The sequence below is a fragment of the Macaca mulatta genome, chromosome 1, assembly GCF_049350105.2.
Source record: "Macaca mulatta isolate MMU2019108-1 chromosome 1, T2T-MMU8v2.0, whole genome shotgun sequence".
In the NCBI taxonomy this organism is placed as follows: Eukaryota; Metazoa; Chordata; class Mammalia; order Primates; family Cercopithecidae; genus Macaca; species Macaca mulatta.
The window spans coordinates 72144547-72161499 of record NC_133406.1 but is presented as its reverse complement, the minus strand read 5'-3'; the positions used below and the strand labels follow the sequence as shown (position 1 = coordinate 72161499).

General features: G+C 40.6%; 1 protein-coding gene across 3 annotated transcripts in view; it reads left to right on the top strand.

Moving 5' to 3' along the window:
• PTPN14 (protein tyrosine phosphatase non-receptor type 14) overlaps positions 1 to 16953 on the top strand; it is a 204797-nt gene that overhangs the window by 90971 nt on the left and 96873 nt on the right. For all 3 annotated transcript variants that reach the window (XM_015116347.3, XM_077986828.1, XM_028853190.2), the window contains one exon: positions 9076 to 9245. In XM_015116347.3, coding sequence (XP_014971833.2) covers positions 9076 to 9245 — 170 coding nt within the window. The remainder of the gene's footprint in view (positions 1 to 9075; positions 9246 to 16953) is intronic.

The window sequence follows — 16953 nt, the reverse complement described above, 5'->3', positions numbered from 1 at the left end:
CCATATACCCCTGGCCCCATGCATGTACATCCTCCTCCACTATCAACATCACTCCCAGAGTGGCACATTTGTGATGATTATTGAACCTACATTGACACATCATTATCACCCAGAGTCCAGAGTTTACATTAGGGCTTATTTTTGGTGTTGTACATTCTATAGATTTGGACAAATGTGATATGCTCCTATTTAACATGGCATTCAGAAGGACCCAAGCCTGGTTCCTATTGTCAGCAAACAGTCATGTCTGGGAAAGCTGAATGTGATAGGGTCCCTGCTCCCAGAAACCAGATAGAGTCTTTGCTCCTAGAGTTTAGAGAACAGGACAAACAAGAAACAAGGCAAAGGGAACGGCTTGTGCTGAGGTACAGAAACAGGAAAGAACATGGAATTTTCAGGGAAAGGCGAAATTCAGTTTGCACTGATGTGTGTGTGTGTGTGTGTGTGTGTGTGTTGGAATTTTCAGGGAAAGGCAGAGTTCAGTTTGCACTGATCTCTGTCTCTGTGTGTGTGTGTGTGTGTGTTGGAATTTTCTGGGAAAGGCATAGTCCAGCTTGCACTGATCTGTGTGTGTGTGTGGCGAGGGGAGGGTATTTTCAGGGAAAGGCAGAGTTCAGTTTGTTTGCACTGGTGTGTGTGTTGTGTGTGTGTTTTGTGTGTATGTGTGGGTGTGTGAAAGGGGTCATGGAAAGGAAGAGGGTAGAGGAGGAAGGGGCAGGACGGAGTCTGCTTTTGCAGTGTTTGCTGTGTTTGCCTAGGGAGTTTTAACTAGATCTATAGGATAGTATTTCTAAAATAAGTTACAAAGGGTAATTACCACCTTTTGATTGTAGGTACTCTGCTGAGCAGTTTCCATGTATCAGCTCGTGTAGTCCTCATAACGAGTCTGTGATGCATCCCTACCCTTGCTGTTCCTATCTTACAGATGGGGAGGCTACAGCATAGGGTGACCTGCCCACAGTCACTGGGCTGGCAATTTGTGAGGCCGGTTCAAACCCTGGCAGGCTGACACCACCGTTCCGGTTCCCAGAGACGTGTAGTAGGGGAACAGGGAGCATGGTAAAATGCTTTGGGAAACATTCTCTCCTCAATTCTATAGTAAAAGAAAGAAAATGGTGGTCCAGTAAGTGTTTCACGGTTGTCTTAGCCTTCCAGAAAATGCTCTTTTGAACTATGTGGGGAATAAAACACTGCTGTGAAGTATAAGTCATCAGAGGACTCCAAGGAGGAGCATGACATGGTTACCTTGCATGTTAGGTAAAGAACTCATTAGTAGGAAAGAGTGGGGATCGGCCAGATGCAGTGGCTCACTCCTGTAATCCCAGCACTTTGGGAGGCAGAGGCAGGTGGATCACAAGGTCAGGAGATCGAGACCATCCTGGCCAACATGGTGAAACCCTGTCCCTCCTAAAATACAAAACTTAGCTGGGCGTGGTGGCACATGCCTGTAATCCCAGCTACTCGGGAGGCTGAGGCAGGAGAATCGCTTGAACCAAGGAGTTGGAGGTTGCAGTGAACCAAGATTGCGCCACTGCACTCTAGCCCGGTGACAGAGTGAGACACTGTCTCAACAAAAAAAGGAAAGAAAGAAAAGAGTGGGGATCAGCTGGGTGCGATGGCTCACGCCTGTAATCCCAGCACTTTGGGAGACTGAGGTGGGCAGATCGCCCGAGGTGAGGAGTTCGAGACCAGCCTGGCCAACGTAGTGAAACCCCATCTCTACTAAAAATACAAAAATTACCCAGGCATGGTGGCATGCGCCTGTAATCCCAGCCACTCAAGAGGCTGAGGCATGAGAATCACTTGAATCTGGGAGGTGGAAGTTGCAGTGAGGCGAGATTGAGATTGCGCCATTGCACTCCAGCCTGGGCGACACAGCAAGACTCTGTCTCAAAAGAAAGAAGAAAAGAGTGGGGATCAGAAGGGAGGGACAGGAGGAACAGAGATGCCGGTGAGCACAATTGTAAACCTGGCAAGAGGTCATGAGGTGAACTGGTTAGGAAAAATGTGTTTTCAGTTGTTTTAAAAATGAAGAAAAAATCAGGGATAAGTTGCTGCTTGGGAGCTCTATTAACAAAGACATGCCCAAGATATAGGAAGCTCAGAAAATCAGAATTCTATTAATGTCATTATAATATATCTGGATCAGTGGGTTTAGCCCTTTTCTCCAAATCTTCAGTGGAACATGGATGTGTAAATGGAGCTGGGTCTTTTACAGAGGAGATGGGATATCTGGAGCCCTATCTCAGTTTGAAAATAACTAGCCTAGGTTAAGGGAAAAAGAGCTAAAACAATGGTGCCTTATGACTAATTATCACAGTTTAAAAAAGAAGTACATGGAAACACAGCAGAGTTTAGTGGCTAGGAATGTCAGCTTGGACCAAACTGCTTGAGTTTGAATCCTGGTTCTTCCATTTACTAGCTATGTAAACTTAGATAGCTACTGAAGTACCCTGTGCCTCAGTTTTCTCATCTGTAAAATGGAAATGGTAATAGTAGCCAGCTCTACAAATTGTTGGGAGGATTCAAAGAGTTAGTTTTTCATAGTTGCCTCAGTATCACAGTTGCCTAGCATAGGGAGCACTCAATATGGCTGCTTTCTTTGCAAGACACCACACAAGCTATCCAGCCTCTGCCATGACACTTCCAGAAACTGGGCTGTCACCCTTTTGTAAGTCTGCTTGTTCCATTGTTAGATGACTTTAATTATTAGAAACTGGGGCCAGGCGTGGTAGCTCACAACTATAGTCCTGATACTGGGAGGCCAAGATGGAGGGTCACATGAGCTCAGGGGTTCAAGACCAGCCTGGGCAACATAGTGAGATCCATCTCTACAAAAAAAAAAAAAAATTAGCCAAGCATGGTGATGCATGCCTGTAGTCCCAGCTACTTGGGAGTCTGAGGCAGGAGGATCCCTTGAGCCTGGGAGAACGAGGCTGCAATGAGCTATTAACATACCACTGCACTCCAGTCTGGGTGACAGAGCACATCTCAATCTCTTTCTCGATATAGATATAGATAGATATAGATACAGATACAGATAGATATATATGAAACTGTGATCTTATGTTGAATTAAAATAGCAAAGTCTTTCAGTTCCTCAAATAGCTAGGATTAATTTAAGGTTGTGCTGTCCAATATGGTAGCCACATGTGGTTATGGAACACGTGAAATGTGGCTATTTTGAACTGAAATGCGTGGTAAGTGTGAAAACACATCAGAGTTTGAAGACATAGTATGAGAAAACTAAAATACTCATTAATTATATTTATGTACAGGTTGCAATGATATTTTGACATGTTTCAAATAATATTTATTAAAAGTAAGTTCACTTTTTGGTACTTTTAAAATGTGGCTTCTAGAAGATTTAAAATTAAATATGTAGCTCACATTTTATTTCTGCTAAACAGTGCTATTCTGAGAAAGGCAAAGGGGGCATTTAATGGTAATAGTGAGTGTAAACATTCTAATAAAATGTAAAAATATGCTAGACTAACCTTGGCTCTACTTTTAACAAGTGGAAGAAGGGTAAATGATATAACAAAGGCACCTGAGATACCCTTCGCTTCACTGGTAAAACCTATTTGCGGTAGGGAACTGCTGTGGGGAAATCCAGCGCTCTGGAGAATGGTGACTTTCATAACTCTCGGCTGTCTCCTAAGGCTAAGCTTAAGAGCCTTGGTTTTTAAAAGAGCATAAAAAAGTTTTAAAAACCAAACTATAATCATTTCAAAGAGTAAGTCCTTATCCTCTAATTTATCCCTTTTTTCTTTTGCAAATTTATATTTCGATCTTTACTAAAAGCAGTTTTACCCAAAGCTATCACTACAGTAGAAATTTTCCACATTTTGCTATTTTCATAATGACTAGAGATTATAAAGATTAAGAAATTTAACTTGCATTTCCTATTATCACATAAAAGTTAACTTACATGAAGAAGATTTCTGTGGTTTGATTTCATGCTAATCTTTTGGCAATTAATAATTTATGTGGGATTTGGGGGGTACTCAATTAAATGGAACACATCATGCCCTGGCAGATAATAGTGGAATTCTGCTGTATTTTATAGCTTGTTTAATCACATCAGTATATATGTGTATTTGCAAAGGATTAAACTAATCAATACTGATTAAGAATCAACTGAAGAGTAGACTGCTGGGGGAGATTTCTCATGTTTAAGTTTTGTATTGCTTTTTGTCTTTGTAAAAATGACAATGTGAAACATTATTAGCTTAATGTCAGCCCTAGAATGTAATGGCACTGGCATCTCCATTTTCTAGGTATAGAGATTGTACGTGAACTATTCGCCAGTCTTAACTTGTATGTCTTCATCTTTCTGTGTATTCTAGGTGAGTTGTGCAGTCTCAGAAGAGTAGTTTTTCTTGGCTATGGGACTCTCTTCTTGGGTCTGTGTTATTCTGCGGTTTCTTTTCCTGTACTTTTACAAAGAGATTGGCTAGGAAAATGAAGAGGGTGCAGTTGTTAATTATAGATGTGTCAGTTATAGAAATCTCAGACCTACCCAGAGTAGAGGTTGATTAAGCACAAGTTCTTTTCCACTGTTATCCAGCTGATGTACGGTGGCTTATTTTCCAAAGCCATTGGAATGTAATTGCATGAAGTGCCATTTCAGAGTCTGCTTATAGTCATCTTTTGAAGTATTTTCCATGCCTCAGTGAAACTGTTCGTGCTTGTATGATATGTAATTCATATATTTTATGTGGAAGCACACCAACTGTTTCTTAATTTACAGCTGAAATACTGGGTAAGATAGGCAACCTATTAAAACTTAATGCAAGATACTTTAAACTTTTGCTTCTGGATGAGTAACTCTTCAAAATACTTGAGATAAGATCATGGCTTTAATCCTTGGTAATTGCCAAGACTGCATCTAAACCTCTTAAAAATAGCATTAAAGTCTGTGCCATTGGTCACAAAACTGGAAAAACAAAACCCTCAAAAAATATTTCCCTTTTAATAACTAATGTGGGGGATTATACCATCTCTATACAAATAAATGAACAAGCAAATCAAAAGTATCCCAAAGTATTTTTTAATAGACTTTCTTTCTTTAGAGCAGTTTTAGGTTCACAGCAAGGTTGAGCAGAAGGTATAGAGAGTTCCTATATGCCACCTGTCCCCAAAACTACTTTTAAGGGCCCTTAGTCTCAGAATCTTTCCATAATACCAAAAGGTGGACATTTTGACACTATAGTATCCACATACCAATCTGCCACTGAAGAAACTAGCCGATTTTTTAGTATGTACTTAAATGTATGTTTCCTGTGTTAAAATGCAATTCCCCAAACCAAATAAATGAGGAAGCTGCTCACATAAAAATGACATTTTAGTGCGGCTTTACTTGGTTTCATTGTAGTGCATTTTTTGTAACTGGTTCAGAGATGTGGTTCCTGTCCCTGAGGACTGGTTCTTCTGTCTTCTTTTCTCATCATTGCAGTAAACTTATTGCAGAACTCATGGCACCAGAGCTGTGTGTTCTAGTTTTCTTAAGAAAACTAGAGCAATAAAATGGGGATTCATACCTCTCCCAGAGGAGGTATCATGAGGATTAAACGAGCCTGGCTTACTCTTTGTGCCTGAGATATAAACAGAACACATATTTCAGGCATTTACTCAGGTAATATGGTGGGATCCTCTTTGAGTCATGGAGAAGGTGGTTTCTGTTTGCAATCATCCACCATGCTTTCTTCAACCATGTGGCAATGTTTAGCAGCTAAGCTCAGCTTTCAAAATTGAGCTAGAGTTTAAATTGGCAAGTGAACCACGAACCAGCCTGGTGGGGTCTCAGCTGGGCTTGACAGGATTAGTAGTTCCTTGGATAATACACAGGAAGTTGATTGGTGCACATGCTAGTTGAAATGAGAGCCTAGGCTGTGATTCCATTTCCTGTGAGGCACTGTGTAGACGTGGGAGAATAAACGTGTGCTGTATTGTACTTTTGAGGCAGGGTCTTTCTACTCCAGAGTAGGCAGATAGCTAGAGGAAGAACGGGAGGAGAAGGGTGGGAATGCAAAAAGTTACTTTGGGCATAGCTTCAAAAGTTAGGGTGGGGATGGGGATCTCAGAAATGGACTGTTCTTCTTGTTAGAGGACCAAATTTGACAGTTTTAAAGTTAGGATGTTCTGGCTGTGAGTATGTACAAACTGTCCTTCAGATTACCTGTCTCCCCCAATTCTGCCCTGCACTGGACACCCCATTTCTTCAGTAGTTATGTAATTATTTCACTGGATAATTACCTGGTGAGTCACTCTGAAATATTCTGTGTCCTCTGAAAGGTGCTGTACCACAGCAGTGATGGATTTATGCCATGAATTAGGTTTTTCCATTAGAAGTGGTTTACTTTGTTATTTAGAGCTCTGGCTCAAGATTATTGCCTTACTGTTGTTTCTCTTGTACCTCATCATCCTCCTTCTCAACATACCCGTATGCGTGTATGTACAGGAGTATGTGTATGTGCAGCTGCAGTGTGCATTTTGTGTGTGTTGTGTGTGTGCACATACATGTTCGTGTGTGTGTACTCCATGGAATATTCTTTCTCTGAGGGTTTTCTGGGGTGGAGGTCAGGTCTGGTTTAATGATCTGGATGGATAGGAATGAGAAAAGGAAATTTAAAATAGCTTTCGAGGCACAGATAGACACAAATAAAAATTTTAACCGTTTTTCAAAATCGATTGTATAACATTTATGCAGTTACTGTGGCCCTCTATAATTTGAATATTACTAATTTGAATGAAGTGTGGACTATAAAAATATCTCCCAAATGTCACAACTGCTTTTAGTGAAAGATGATAAATCATAGTTAGCCTGTTAAGCAATTGTGAAGCTTGCCCTGTTTCTCCACTCATGCTATAAAAAGGGCTCTTTTCCAGCTTTAATAATTGCTGTATATCATGTTAATTACACATATTACCTAATTTATTGTATGGAGACTCACTCCTAGGCATCCAAAATGCCATGGAATACCCTCATACAGCCCTGTATTCCGTACAGGAATTCAGTATAATGCAGAACTACTTTGGACCCTTTTCAGATAAATGTCTTGAACTGAGTACCCAAATGACTTCACGTTTAGGGTAGCTTAAGCCTACATCATAGATCTCAGAGGATAGCGTCAGAGTGATGTTCCAGTGTCCCATTACCACCTATCATGAGAGCCTCAAAGTCTTAGTGGAGGTATAGCTTTGTGATTTTTATTTCCTTACATCTTTTAAATATTTACGTTATTCATAGATGTTCCCGCTTCTACCTTTGCCTGCTTTTTCTCATTGACTCCCAGATAACCTGTTTCCTAATTCTGTGGTTCACGGAGATGTCAGTAGTGCTGATGAAAAAGATTCATGAGGTTTACCTGCTTTCATTTACTGATGATGATGGCGGTGGCAGTGGTGCGGATGGTGGTAACAGGGGTAGTAGTCCTGCAGCTGCAGCAGCAATGGAAGGTACCACTTGTGAATTAGTTACTTACCGAGTGCCATGCAGGTAATCGACAGGCATTATCTCATTTATACTTCTCAGAGCCTGTGGGTGAAAGTTGTAACCATCATCCCCATTTTACAGAGGAGAAAACTGTGAGAGTCTAGAAGGCATTTCAATGACTTGTGTAAAGTTACTGAGACAGTGCAAAAGGTGGGAGATGGACTGACTTCGAAGTCTGTTTTCTTTCTGTTCAGCCACATTTCATTTCCTCTATCTCATCACTCAGCTTGGAACAGCTAATGGACTCACTGGAGCTAGGAAATGAATAATAGGGGCAGAATTCATCCAAGTAAGTTTGTCTCAGTTGATGGAAATATAACCTTGGCTCTGGTTGTTGACATTTTGTTGCTCAAGAAATGCATAGATTTCTGATGTGAACTTGTCCTTTGGAACATCGTGGGGGAAAGCTGATCAAATCATTACCCCCATCTCAAAGTAAATCCATTTAAAATATCTTTAAAGCATCTGAGTCTGCAGCTTTATGTAGGCAAGGGCACGTCTGATTTTCTGGTGAAGTCAGAGTCAAAACTTCATGAGAGATTTTGGTGGAGCTGTGGCAGGATTGATCTGTGGTAATGCTGAGGTGGCAGCCAGCTGGAGTGGGAACATCGGCATAAGAATGCCTTTGGAAATTAAACATTGTAATGAAAACATTCTTTTGAAGGCAGGTTTCCAGGTGTGCTGTAAACCATTCTAGGCTATAATTGAAATATAAAAGAATCTTCAAAAGCAGTGATCTATTTTTTGGTGATTGTTGTGCTAATCCTGAAATCCTAGCATGAATTAATATAAAAGATGGGATTGGGTGCATAAAAGTACCTGTTTTAATCATTTAGCATGTTGTTCAAAACCAAACTGGTTTAGGCTTCAAGTCTAAGGGTGAAAATCTCACTTTCATCTAACAAATCCCACCATAATCTGCCAAGAGCAGCCACCAGGGGCTCCTGCGGCAGCTGTGAAGAGGCGATCCTTCCTCTCTCAAAGCTTGATATGGGGAGAGATTTGCTGCAGTTCGTGTATAATAAAGTGGAAGAGGATGATACTTTTTAAAGCACACGAAAAGAGCGAATAAATTCTCGGTTAAAATCTGGTACTGTATGAAAATATTCTACAGTGCAGAAGCTTTCAGTTGGCAGGCGGTTTTGTCTTAGGAACTGAGTAATAAGTTACGTTGCAGCAGGTGCAAGAGCGATGTTGGTCTTTGCCAGTGTGCTCCATGTGAGATCATGAAGCAGGCAGAAGGCACACAGAAAAGGCAGCCTTCAGATATCAGGGGAAAAGTCAGCACTGTGCCTTCCCTGCGCGACTCTCCTTTACCTCACATGGGCCCATGGGTATCGACAAGCACAAACAGTAGTAATGAGTAGGGATAATGCATCTGGATACTCCATGTACGTTACAGTAGTGTGTGGTTGTGGTCTTTTTAAATTTGTCCCAAAGTCAGATGTCAAAGCTGGATCTTGTATAGGGGCTGGGGAACCCAAGGTGGGATAGAGCATGCTGGAGTCTCGTTTCGTGTGTGGCCTTGGGATGCTTGTGGTGAGCATGAACTGATGCTGTTTTACCCTTTTATCTAGACACACTACTTTGGCCTTTGGTTTCTCAGCAAGAGCCAGCAAGCACGATGGGTGGAGCTGGAAAAACCTCTGAAGAAACATCTGGACAAATTCGCTAATGAGCCTCTGCTTTTCTTTGGAGTCATGTTCTATGTGCCAAATGTGTCATGGCTTCAGCAAGAGGCCACAAGGTAGGTACATTTTCCCCCTGTGTGCCATATAAGGGTGTTGACTAACTGTGAAGCTTCCAATGAAGTAGATGAGCTGGTTGATTTAGGGGTGTGTGGGTGTGAGTGCGGGTGTGTGGTGGGGGAGAGGTTAAAATAGTTGGGGGTTGTTTACTCATTGCCTTGCAGCTTTAGACTTTTGGTTGAATCCATGTAGCTAACTCCAGCTGTTTTCTGTAATGCTGGTAAGGCAGTAGGGATCCTGAGCCAGGCAGAATTTCGTCTCTAACAGCATGGAAATACTCATTGGAGACTGTGAGTAAAATAGGCATGCAAGAATTTAATAAAAAGGTAATCACCTGGCCAGGCGTGGTGGCCCATGCCTGTAATCTCAACACTTTGGGAAGCTGAGGTGGGAGCATAGCTTGAGGCCAAGAGTTCGAGACCAGCCTGGGCAGCATAGCGAGACCCTGTCTCTACAAAAAGAAAAAAATATAAAAATTAGCTGGGCATGGTGTCTTGTGCTTTTGGTTCCAGCTCCTCAGGACACTGAGGTTGGAAGATCACTTGAGCCCAAAAGTTCAAGGCTGCAGTGAGCCGTGATCATGCCACTGTACTCCAGCCTGGGCAACAGAGTGAGACCCTGTCTCAAAAAAAAAAAAAAGAAAAAGAAAAAAGAAAAGAAAAAAAAAGAAAAGGAAAAAAAAAATGAATTCTGTTTTGTCCACCCTTTTCCTAAAAGTATCCCAAAACAAAATGTAGTATCAGACTTCAAATTTGAAGATTGGAAAGGTAACTGAAAGTGGGAGTAAAGTTAAGGAGGAAAATGTTGCGAGAGCAAGAGTTTTGATGGTTGTCCCTACTAAATAGGAGGAGACAAGAAGCCAGCAGTAGAGGGGAGAACCAGGTATTGTTCCCACCCAGCTACTCAGTGTCTGCTTTAGCTTGGAGAAATCGCGTGCTGCCTTTGAAATGATGTTTTCCCCTCTCATCTGTAAAGTGAGGGATTTGTGTAAGTTGATAAAGCATGTTCAGTGAGTGGAATAAGTGCATTTTTTTGTGTGTTAGTATAGTTGATTTATTGGTAAGAGTTTTCCATTAAAATACCTGGGAAGTCTCCTCATCAAATGGGTATTTCTTGTAGGAAAAGGAATCACATAAACCCTTTGCTTTTTGCCTTTTACCCGGACCTTGTCATTCTGAATGCTTGGGAAGCAATGCGGGGACATGCTTTGAAGAAGGAAGAGTATTCTAACTGATTTTTGTGTATTTTTTAGAATTTAAATTTCTGATATAAGGATGCACTTGAAAATTTTAAGTATATTTTAAGGCAATATCCTGCTTTTTTTTTTTTTTTTTTAAATTTGAGACAGAGTCTTGCTCTGTCACCCAGGCTGAAGTGCAGTGGCATGATCTTGGCTTACTGCAGCCTCCACCTCCCAGGTTCAAGCGATTCTCGTGCCTCAGCCTCCCGAGTGACTGGAATTATAGGCGCTTGCCACCACACCTGGCTAATTTTTGTATTTATAGTAGAGATAGGGTTTTACCATGTTGACCGGGGTGGTCTTGAACTCCTGACCTCAAATGATCTGCCCACCTTGGCCTCCCAAAGTGTTGGGATGGCAGGCGTGAGCCACTGCGCCCGGCCTCTGCTTTCTTTCTTTAATTTGGCTTATTTGTTTTTATTTACTTATTTATTTTGAGACAGTGTCTTGCTCTGTCACCCATACTGGAGTGCAGTGGCCCAATCATGGTTCACTGCAGCCACAAACTCCAGGCCCCCGCAATCTGCCTGCCTCAGCCTCCTGAGTAGCTGGGACTACAGGCATGTGCCACCAAGCCTGGCTCAATTTTTTTCTAATTTCATAGAGATGAAGTCTCGCTGTATTTCCCAGGCTGGCTTGAACTCCTGGCCTCAGGTGATCCTTCTACCTTGGCCTCCCAAAGTGCTGGGATGACAGGCATGAGCCACCTTGTGTCTTCTTTTTTTCACTTGCTTTCCTTTTTAAAAAGAAAAATCAAAAGCTATTGTAAATACATGGCGTAATTGCAAACAGAGGCTGTGAGTTAGCTTACAGCCTGATCCAGAAAACCTAGTGTTCAGTCTTTCATGTGATAGACATTTAAAGCACTGTTTGTTGCATACCGTTGTTCCCTGTTTTCAAGTTAATTCACATATCTAAGTTCTTCCTGTACAAGAAATTATTAACTCCTCAAAATGTGATGATTTCCGTTGGTTTTTGCATCCTCCTTGAGTACTTTACACGGTGCTAGGAACACAGCATTAAGTTAATAAATACTTGCTGATTCTTGGCTCCCGGCCATTAAGTGCAAGATAATGAGTGATGAGGGTGAAACATGGACTAGAAGTTAGTGCATCTTGAAAAAAGTTCCGTCTGTAAGAAAAGTGAAGTATTGTTAGTCTAGACAGACCTATCCTGTAAGGCCTATTGGTGAGAAAGAGCAGTTGAAATAAAGAGGGACTCAGAAATTATGCTTTATGAAGTTAAAAGAAAAAGGTTGTTTAAGCTTAGAAAAATTAAGTCTTACAAGGGCACAGTAGTAGCTGCCTTTAGATATTCACAGACTCTTGTTGGATGGGGAATTCTTTGTCAGCTCTGGAGCACGAAATTAGGGTCTAAGTAAGTGAAGTCCAAGGAGCCAAAGAACTCTGACTGTTTGGCTCAATGTAGGAATACAGTTTCTAATAACTAAGCCATCTAAAAAGGGAACAAGACTTACAAAAGGGTGAGAGCACTGGTCTCGGTGAAAGTTGTTGTGTGCACTAGGTAGCCTATGTGGTATCCTGTAGAGGGAACCACCATATTGGGTAGGATGTTGGAATAGATCAGTGGTTCTCAAAAGACCAGGGCCTGCTATATCATAGTTACCTGGAGCACTTATTATAAATATGATTCTAGAGCCGTACCAGAAGTCTGGTTGTAATATCTAGGGCTGAATATCAAGAGGATGTTATTGTTTAAAATGAATAGTATCCTCTGGTGTTTCTGACACTCACCCAGCCTCAGGAATCAATGAATCAGTTAATCTCTAAAACTCTTTACAGTTTTAGATTTTCCAGGGAAATAAACTTAATGCTGCATTGTTTGACTGTCAATATTTGCATTCATAGACTAAAACAAAAGGTATTTAAATTTCAAAGAGGGACGTAGAGAGTAAAAAGTTTTGGTAGTGGTGGTTATTAAGTGTGGGATTTAGGAAGGACTTTTCTTTTTCCTTTAGAATTTCTTTTTGCTTAGTTAGCCTGGTTTATTTCAGATGAAGGTTAATAAGGAGGAAAAGAAGTGTTTTCCAACACAGGATTTTGAAGCAAACTGTGCTGCTGACATTTGATCAGAAAAACTAACAAAAAATTTTAAACTTTGAAAGATATTTTTAGATTTAAGCACTGGAACTAGATTATATAGATTTCAGGTCTAACCAACTCTTTATGGCAAAGAATGCTGAAAGTTAGGAGTTGGATTAGCATGCAGCATTTTGTCTGTGCGTGAGTGTGTGTGTATGTTTGCAGCATTACAGAAATTTTTGTTGCCTCCAAGGGGCCCTAAAACTGGAATGTGCCAAGGGGTGTCAGAGTGAGTAACAGATTTAAGCTGGGAAGATGGAGGAACATGAGAAAAAAAAAATGTAAGAAATAAAAGAAAAGTTGTTTAGGAAGAAAAGAAAAAAAAGGAATTACATCTGTTTGGGAAGGTTGAGGGCCACCGACAACAATCAGGTGTGATTCAGCAAGACATGCCATGAGTTGTAGGCTTATGGACTAGAGAGTAAAGGAGATCTGGTTTGGACAGAATAATATTTTTAAATGCTTGAGTTTTCTCTATGTGGTGTTGGAGATGGACAGATGAGCTGAACATGAGGTGAAAAATGCTACAGTCCTTAAGAGCCTTTGGGAATCTCAGCCTTCTTGGGAGGTTTTAGCAGCATCTGAGGTCCGAACTGAATATTGAAACTGCCTTCCAGGCAGCTCAGCCAAGGGGAAGCAGTGGTGGTGGGGCAGGATTCCAGAGGAATGTTTCACAGAAGGCCCCAATAGCATTCATTAGGAGCGGGTTAATGACTAACTCTCCAGTCATCCGCTGTTATCCCAGTTACCAGGCATCTCAGGTGGAGATGGGCTTTGACATCTCTCAGAGCACCTGGGATCTGCAGTGTCTGACACAAAACAGTTAGTCTTTGTGATGCCCTGCAGAGTAAGATATTTGCATAGATTAGAAATAGAAATCTGTCTTTCATTTGCGGGCAACCCTTTGGAGGAGGCAACCATTCAACCATCTGTGCTGAAAAAATAAGCCTTTGTCTGGAGCCAACCAAACTTGTTTTCACCCAACACATGTTTGCAATGATTTGGCTACTTCTGTTTGAGAACAGGTTCTATAACATTAGTCATGACCAGCCATTTCTTCTCTCTGAACAAGGACAAAGAGTCTAGATTAATACTCTGGTTGTTTTTTTCCTCTTTTTTTTTTTTTTTTCCCTGTGTATGTGACTCCATATATATATCAAGACACAGAAGAGTCAAAGGAAGATATATTTAAAAGCTGTTTATTTAATTTATTGTGCCAGAGAATCGCACCCCTGGAAATTTTTATGTCAATAGTATATTCAGAACAACACAACAAAAATTTGAGAATGACATTGATTGCAATTTGTTTAATAAAGTGATTGGCTTTATTAAAATTATCAAGTCCAAATTGGTTTAAATTAGAAAATTAGGAAGCACTGCTTTTTTGACATTAATTTGACATACTGTGTCTCATCTGCTAGATACGACTTTTGAGGGGCAAGTCCCTTCATAAGTGAGAGAAACCTGTCAAGACACTGTAATTGTGTTGGATAAGAAATAGATAACTCAGGCCCTACTTTAAGGTGTTAATTGAATGAGAAAACAAAAGATATTAAAAGGAAAATACACACAGGGGTACAAATAAAAGGAAAAAAGAAGAAATCCCTTAATATTGTTATAGAAGTGTTAAAAGAAAACTAGTGAAAAGAAGGACACACTGTAATAGACAGATGGGGGATGAGTCATGAAACCATAGGATTTAAAGAGATTAAGAACCACTGAGTTTGTTAACCCCACTCCAAGCTGTAAGATTTATTACCTTGGGGCTTTGAAAATGTTAGTTTTCCCCTGTTGGTTAAAATGACTCAAGGGATGGGACCACTGTAATTTTTTCCATTTTGCTTTGCTTCTCAGATTCCTTTTTGCCAGCTTTTCTGTCCAGCAAAGGGACTCTTGCTAGCAGTTCATCTTCCCCAGCATGTTCGTTCTCCTGACTCAAAGGAAATATTTTTGTAATGTGTTTTAATGATTTGCATAGCAACAGGCTCGTTATAAACACATGGTTTTCACATTTTTCTGGACACGGAAAGAAAAAAGATGGCTTGTGAGAGGTGGATAAATTCTTATTCAAACAGAAGGATACTTAATAATAGCAAGGGGAAGCCAGAAAATTGCTGGCCAAGATCACTGCTTTTAGTTTAGATCTGGGGTTTTTCCAAGTCTTCCTTAAGCAAGGAAGTCCCTCTTTAATTTCTTTAATACTAAGGAGAAAACTTTTAAAAGAAAATGTAATTTTTGAAGAGTGAATTTAGGCTATAAACTTCTAAGTTGCTGAGTACATGCATGGTTTCTAAAATTTTAAATTTTGAGGTTTTTTTTTTTTTTTTTTTTTTAACCAAAACATGTTTGTCTTTGCATTACTCACGTTGAATGTTATGGTTGCACAGTGCACAGGAGCTTCTAATTGTCCTAATGAGGTCAGATAACATTTCCTCCTTTGCCAGGACATCTTAGTAGCTTACCTGTTTGGGTGGAGCTGTCCACGCTATTAATGGTGAGCACTCTACAGAATTGACAGAGTGCAACTACTGCTGTAGCCAGCACACTCACTCCATTTGCCAAGGAAGATTTTAGTACACTCTTGTACATCTGGCGGAGACATCAGGTCCATAGGACCTGTTCCAAGTACCCTCTGTCTGGTGGGTGCTCTGTCTGTTTTCGGTGCTTCTCAGCAGCTATAGATATCCCCTACTCTTAGGATCAGTGATCTATTGTACATCTCCCAGCTTCCAAAGTCCTTGGCTACCAGGCTGTATTCTAGTCAGTCAGGTAAAACTGCCTAGCAGTTATCACCAGGAGATTTTAAAATACTTAATCTCTGTATGGGTTTGCATGGAGCATTCTTAAATGTTAAAGATAGTTCCTGTCTGGGAAGAACCAAGTGGACAAGTTGTCTTTCAACCAACTGAGAATAAGTGCCCACAGTTAAAACTGTGCTGTTTAGGTACCAGAAAGAGGGTAAGTGCATTTCTGTGTGTGAAGTGAATGACAAGGGAGTTAGGTTAATGCATTTTTAAACTCTGATGGGGGTCCCCTTTTTCCAGTTACACATTTGGGCCTATGGCATATTGATGGGAAAGCCAGACTTAGTGAAGCTATATATCTTCATAAGGGTTAAAATGGTGTTTTGGTATGTGCGTGTGTGTCTCTATGTATGTGCGTGTGTGTGCTTAAACTAGGTTTCAGGAAGTGACCTTACAAGTAGCTTTCTTCACCTTTTCTTTCTTGTAAATACCAATACTTTTCCCCCTTCGACTCCTGCAATCTGCCTTGTGTGCTGTTGTAAACAAGTTAGTGTTCAGCCAGTGTTTAAAGTATCTCTTTTAAAAGCTCTAATTATGGTAGTATTTCCATTTCCTTTTACAACACCCTTTATTTTGTTCCTCCAGTTCTTTTAGTTCTTTTATTATTTTGAAATGTCATTTTAATGGATACTTAAAGTCTACCCGTGGGCTGGGATATAGGGACTCCCTTCAAGTCTTAAGATTCAGCATGAATTCCCTGTGGATAATATAATTTGCTGAGAATAGCAAATTCTCCTCCTGGCCAGCTCTAGCTAGTGAATGGGAAATTGTTCTCTTTATGTTGGTTATTGAGAATGGAATTATTTCTGCCAGATATTTTAGATATTTTAAGATGCAGTTGATATTGGGATCTAATCTCAAACATTCTGTGTGGTTAATGTAATGTACAATGTGATGAGAGAAGATGGCTGTCTGTAATAAACAGTGCAGCCTTGGAGGGAAGAAGAATTACCTTCCCAAAATGAGATAAGTTGATTGTCATTTGCATTGTTTTTTATTTCAACCTTTATTAAGTACCTCTTCTGTGTTAGACACTTTGCTAGTTAGTGGGAATGTAGGGAATGTAATAACAGGTCTCAACTCCCCACCTCCCTCCCACTCCCACCACAGAGCTATATCTCCAAGCAGCTTTTATTTCATTTCCGTGTATTTGATTTACTAGAGATTTATTTGAATTTGTCTTTAAAGTCTACATTGCTGACACTGTTTACTTCCAGGAGAAGGCTATGCCACTGCTTTGGTGAAACCCGGGGCAAATGTCTCCTGGGACCAGAACCAGCTTCATGGGTCTGTGACTTGCACGGTTAGTTGCACAGTACCCCATGCTCAGAAATGCCCTGTAGTTGGTTTAGTGCTCTGCTGTTGCCATCCCAAAATTTTTGGTTTTTGAACACTGGACCCTGCATTTTCACTTTGCACTAGACTCTGCACATTAAGTAACCAGCCCTTCCCAGGACAAGGACAGCCTCCTGTTCCTCATATGCGCTCTGCTTGTTCTGTTGTTATCTTGTGATTTATTCTTAAATATTGGTGGATTTACTGATTTGAATCTACTGTTATG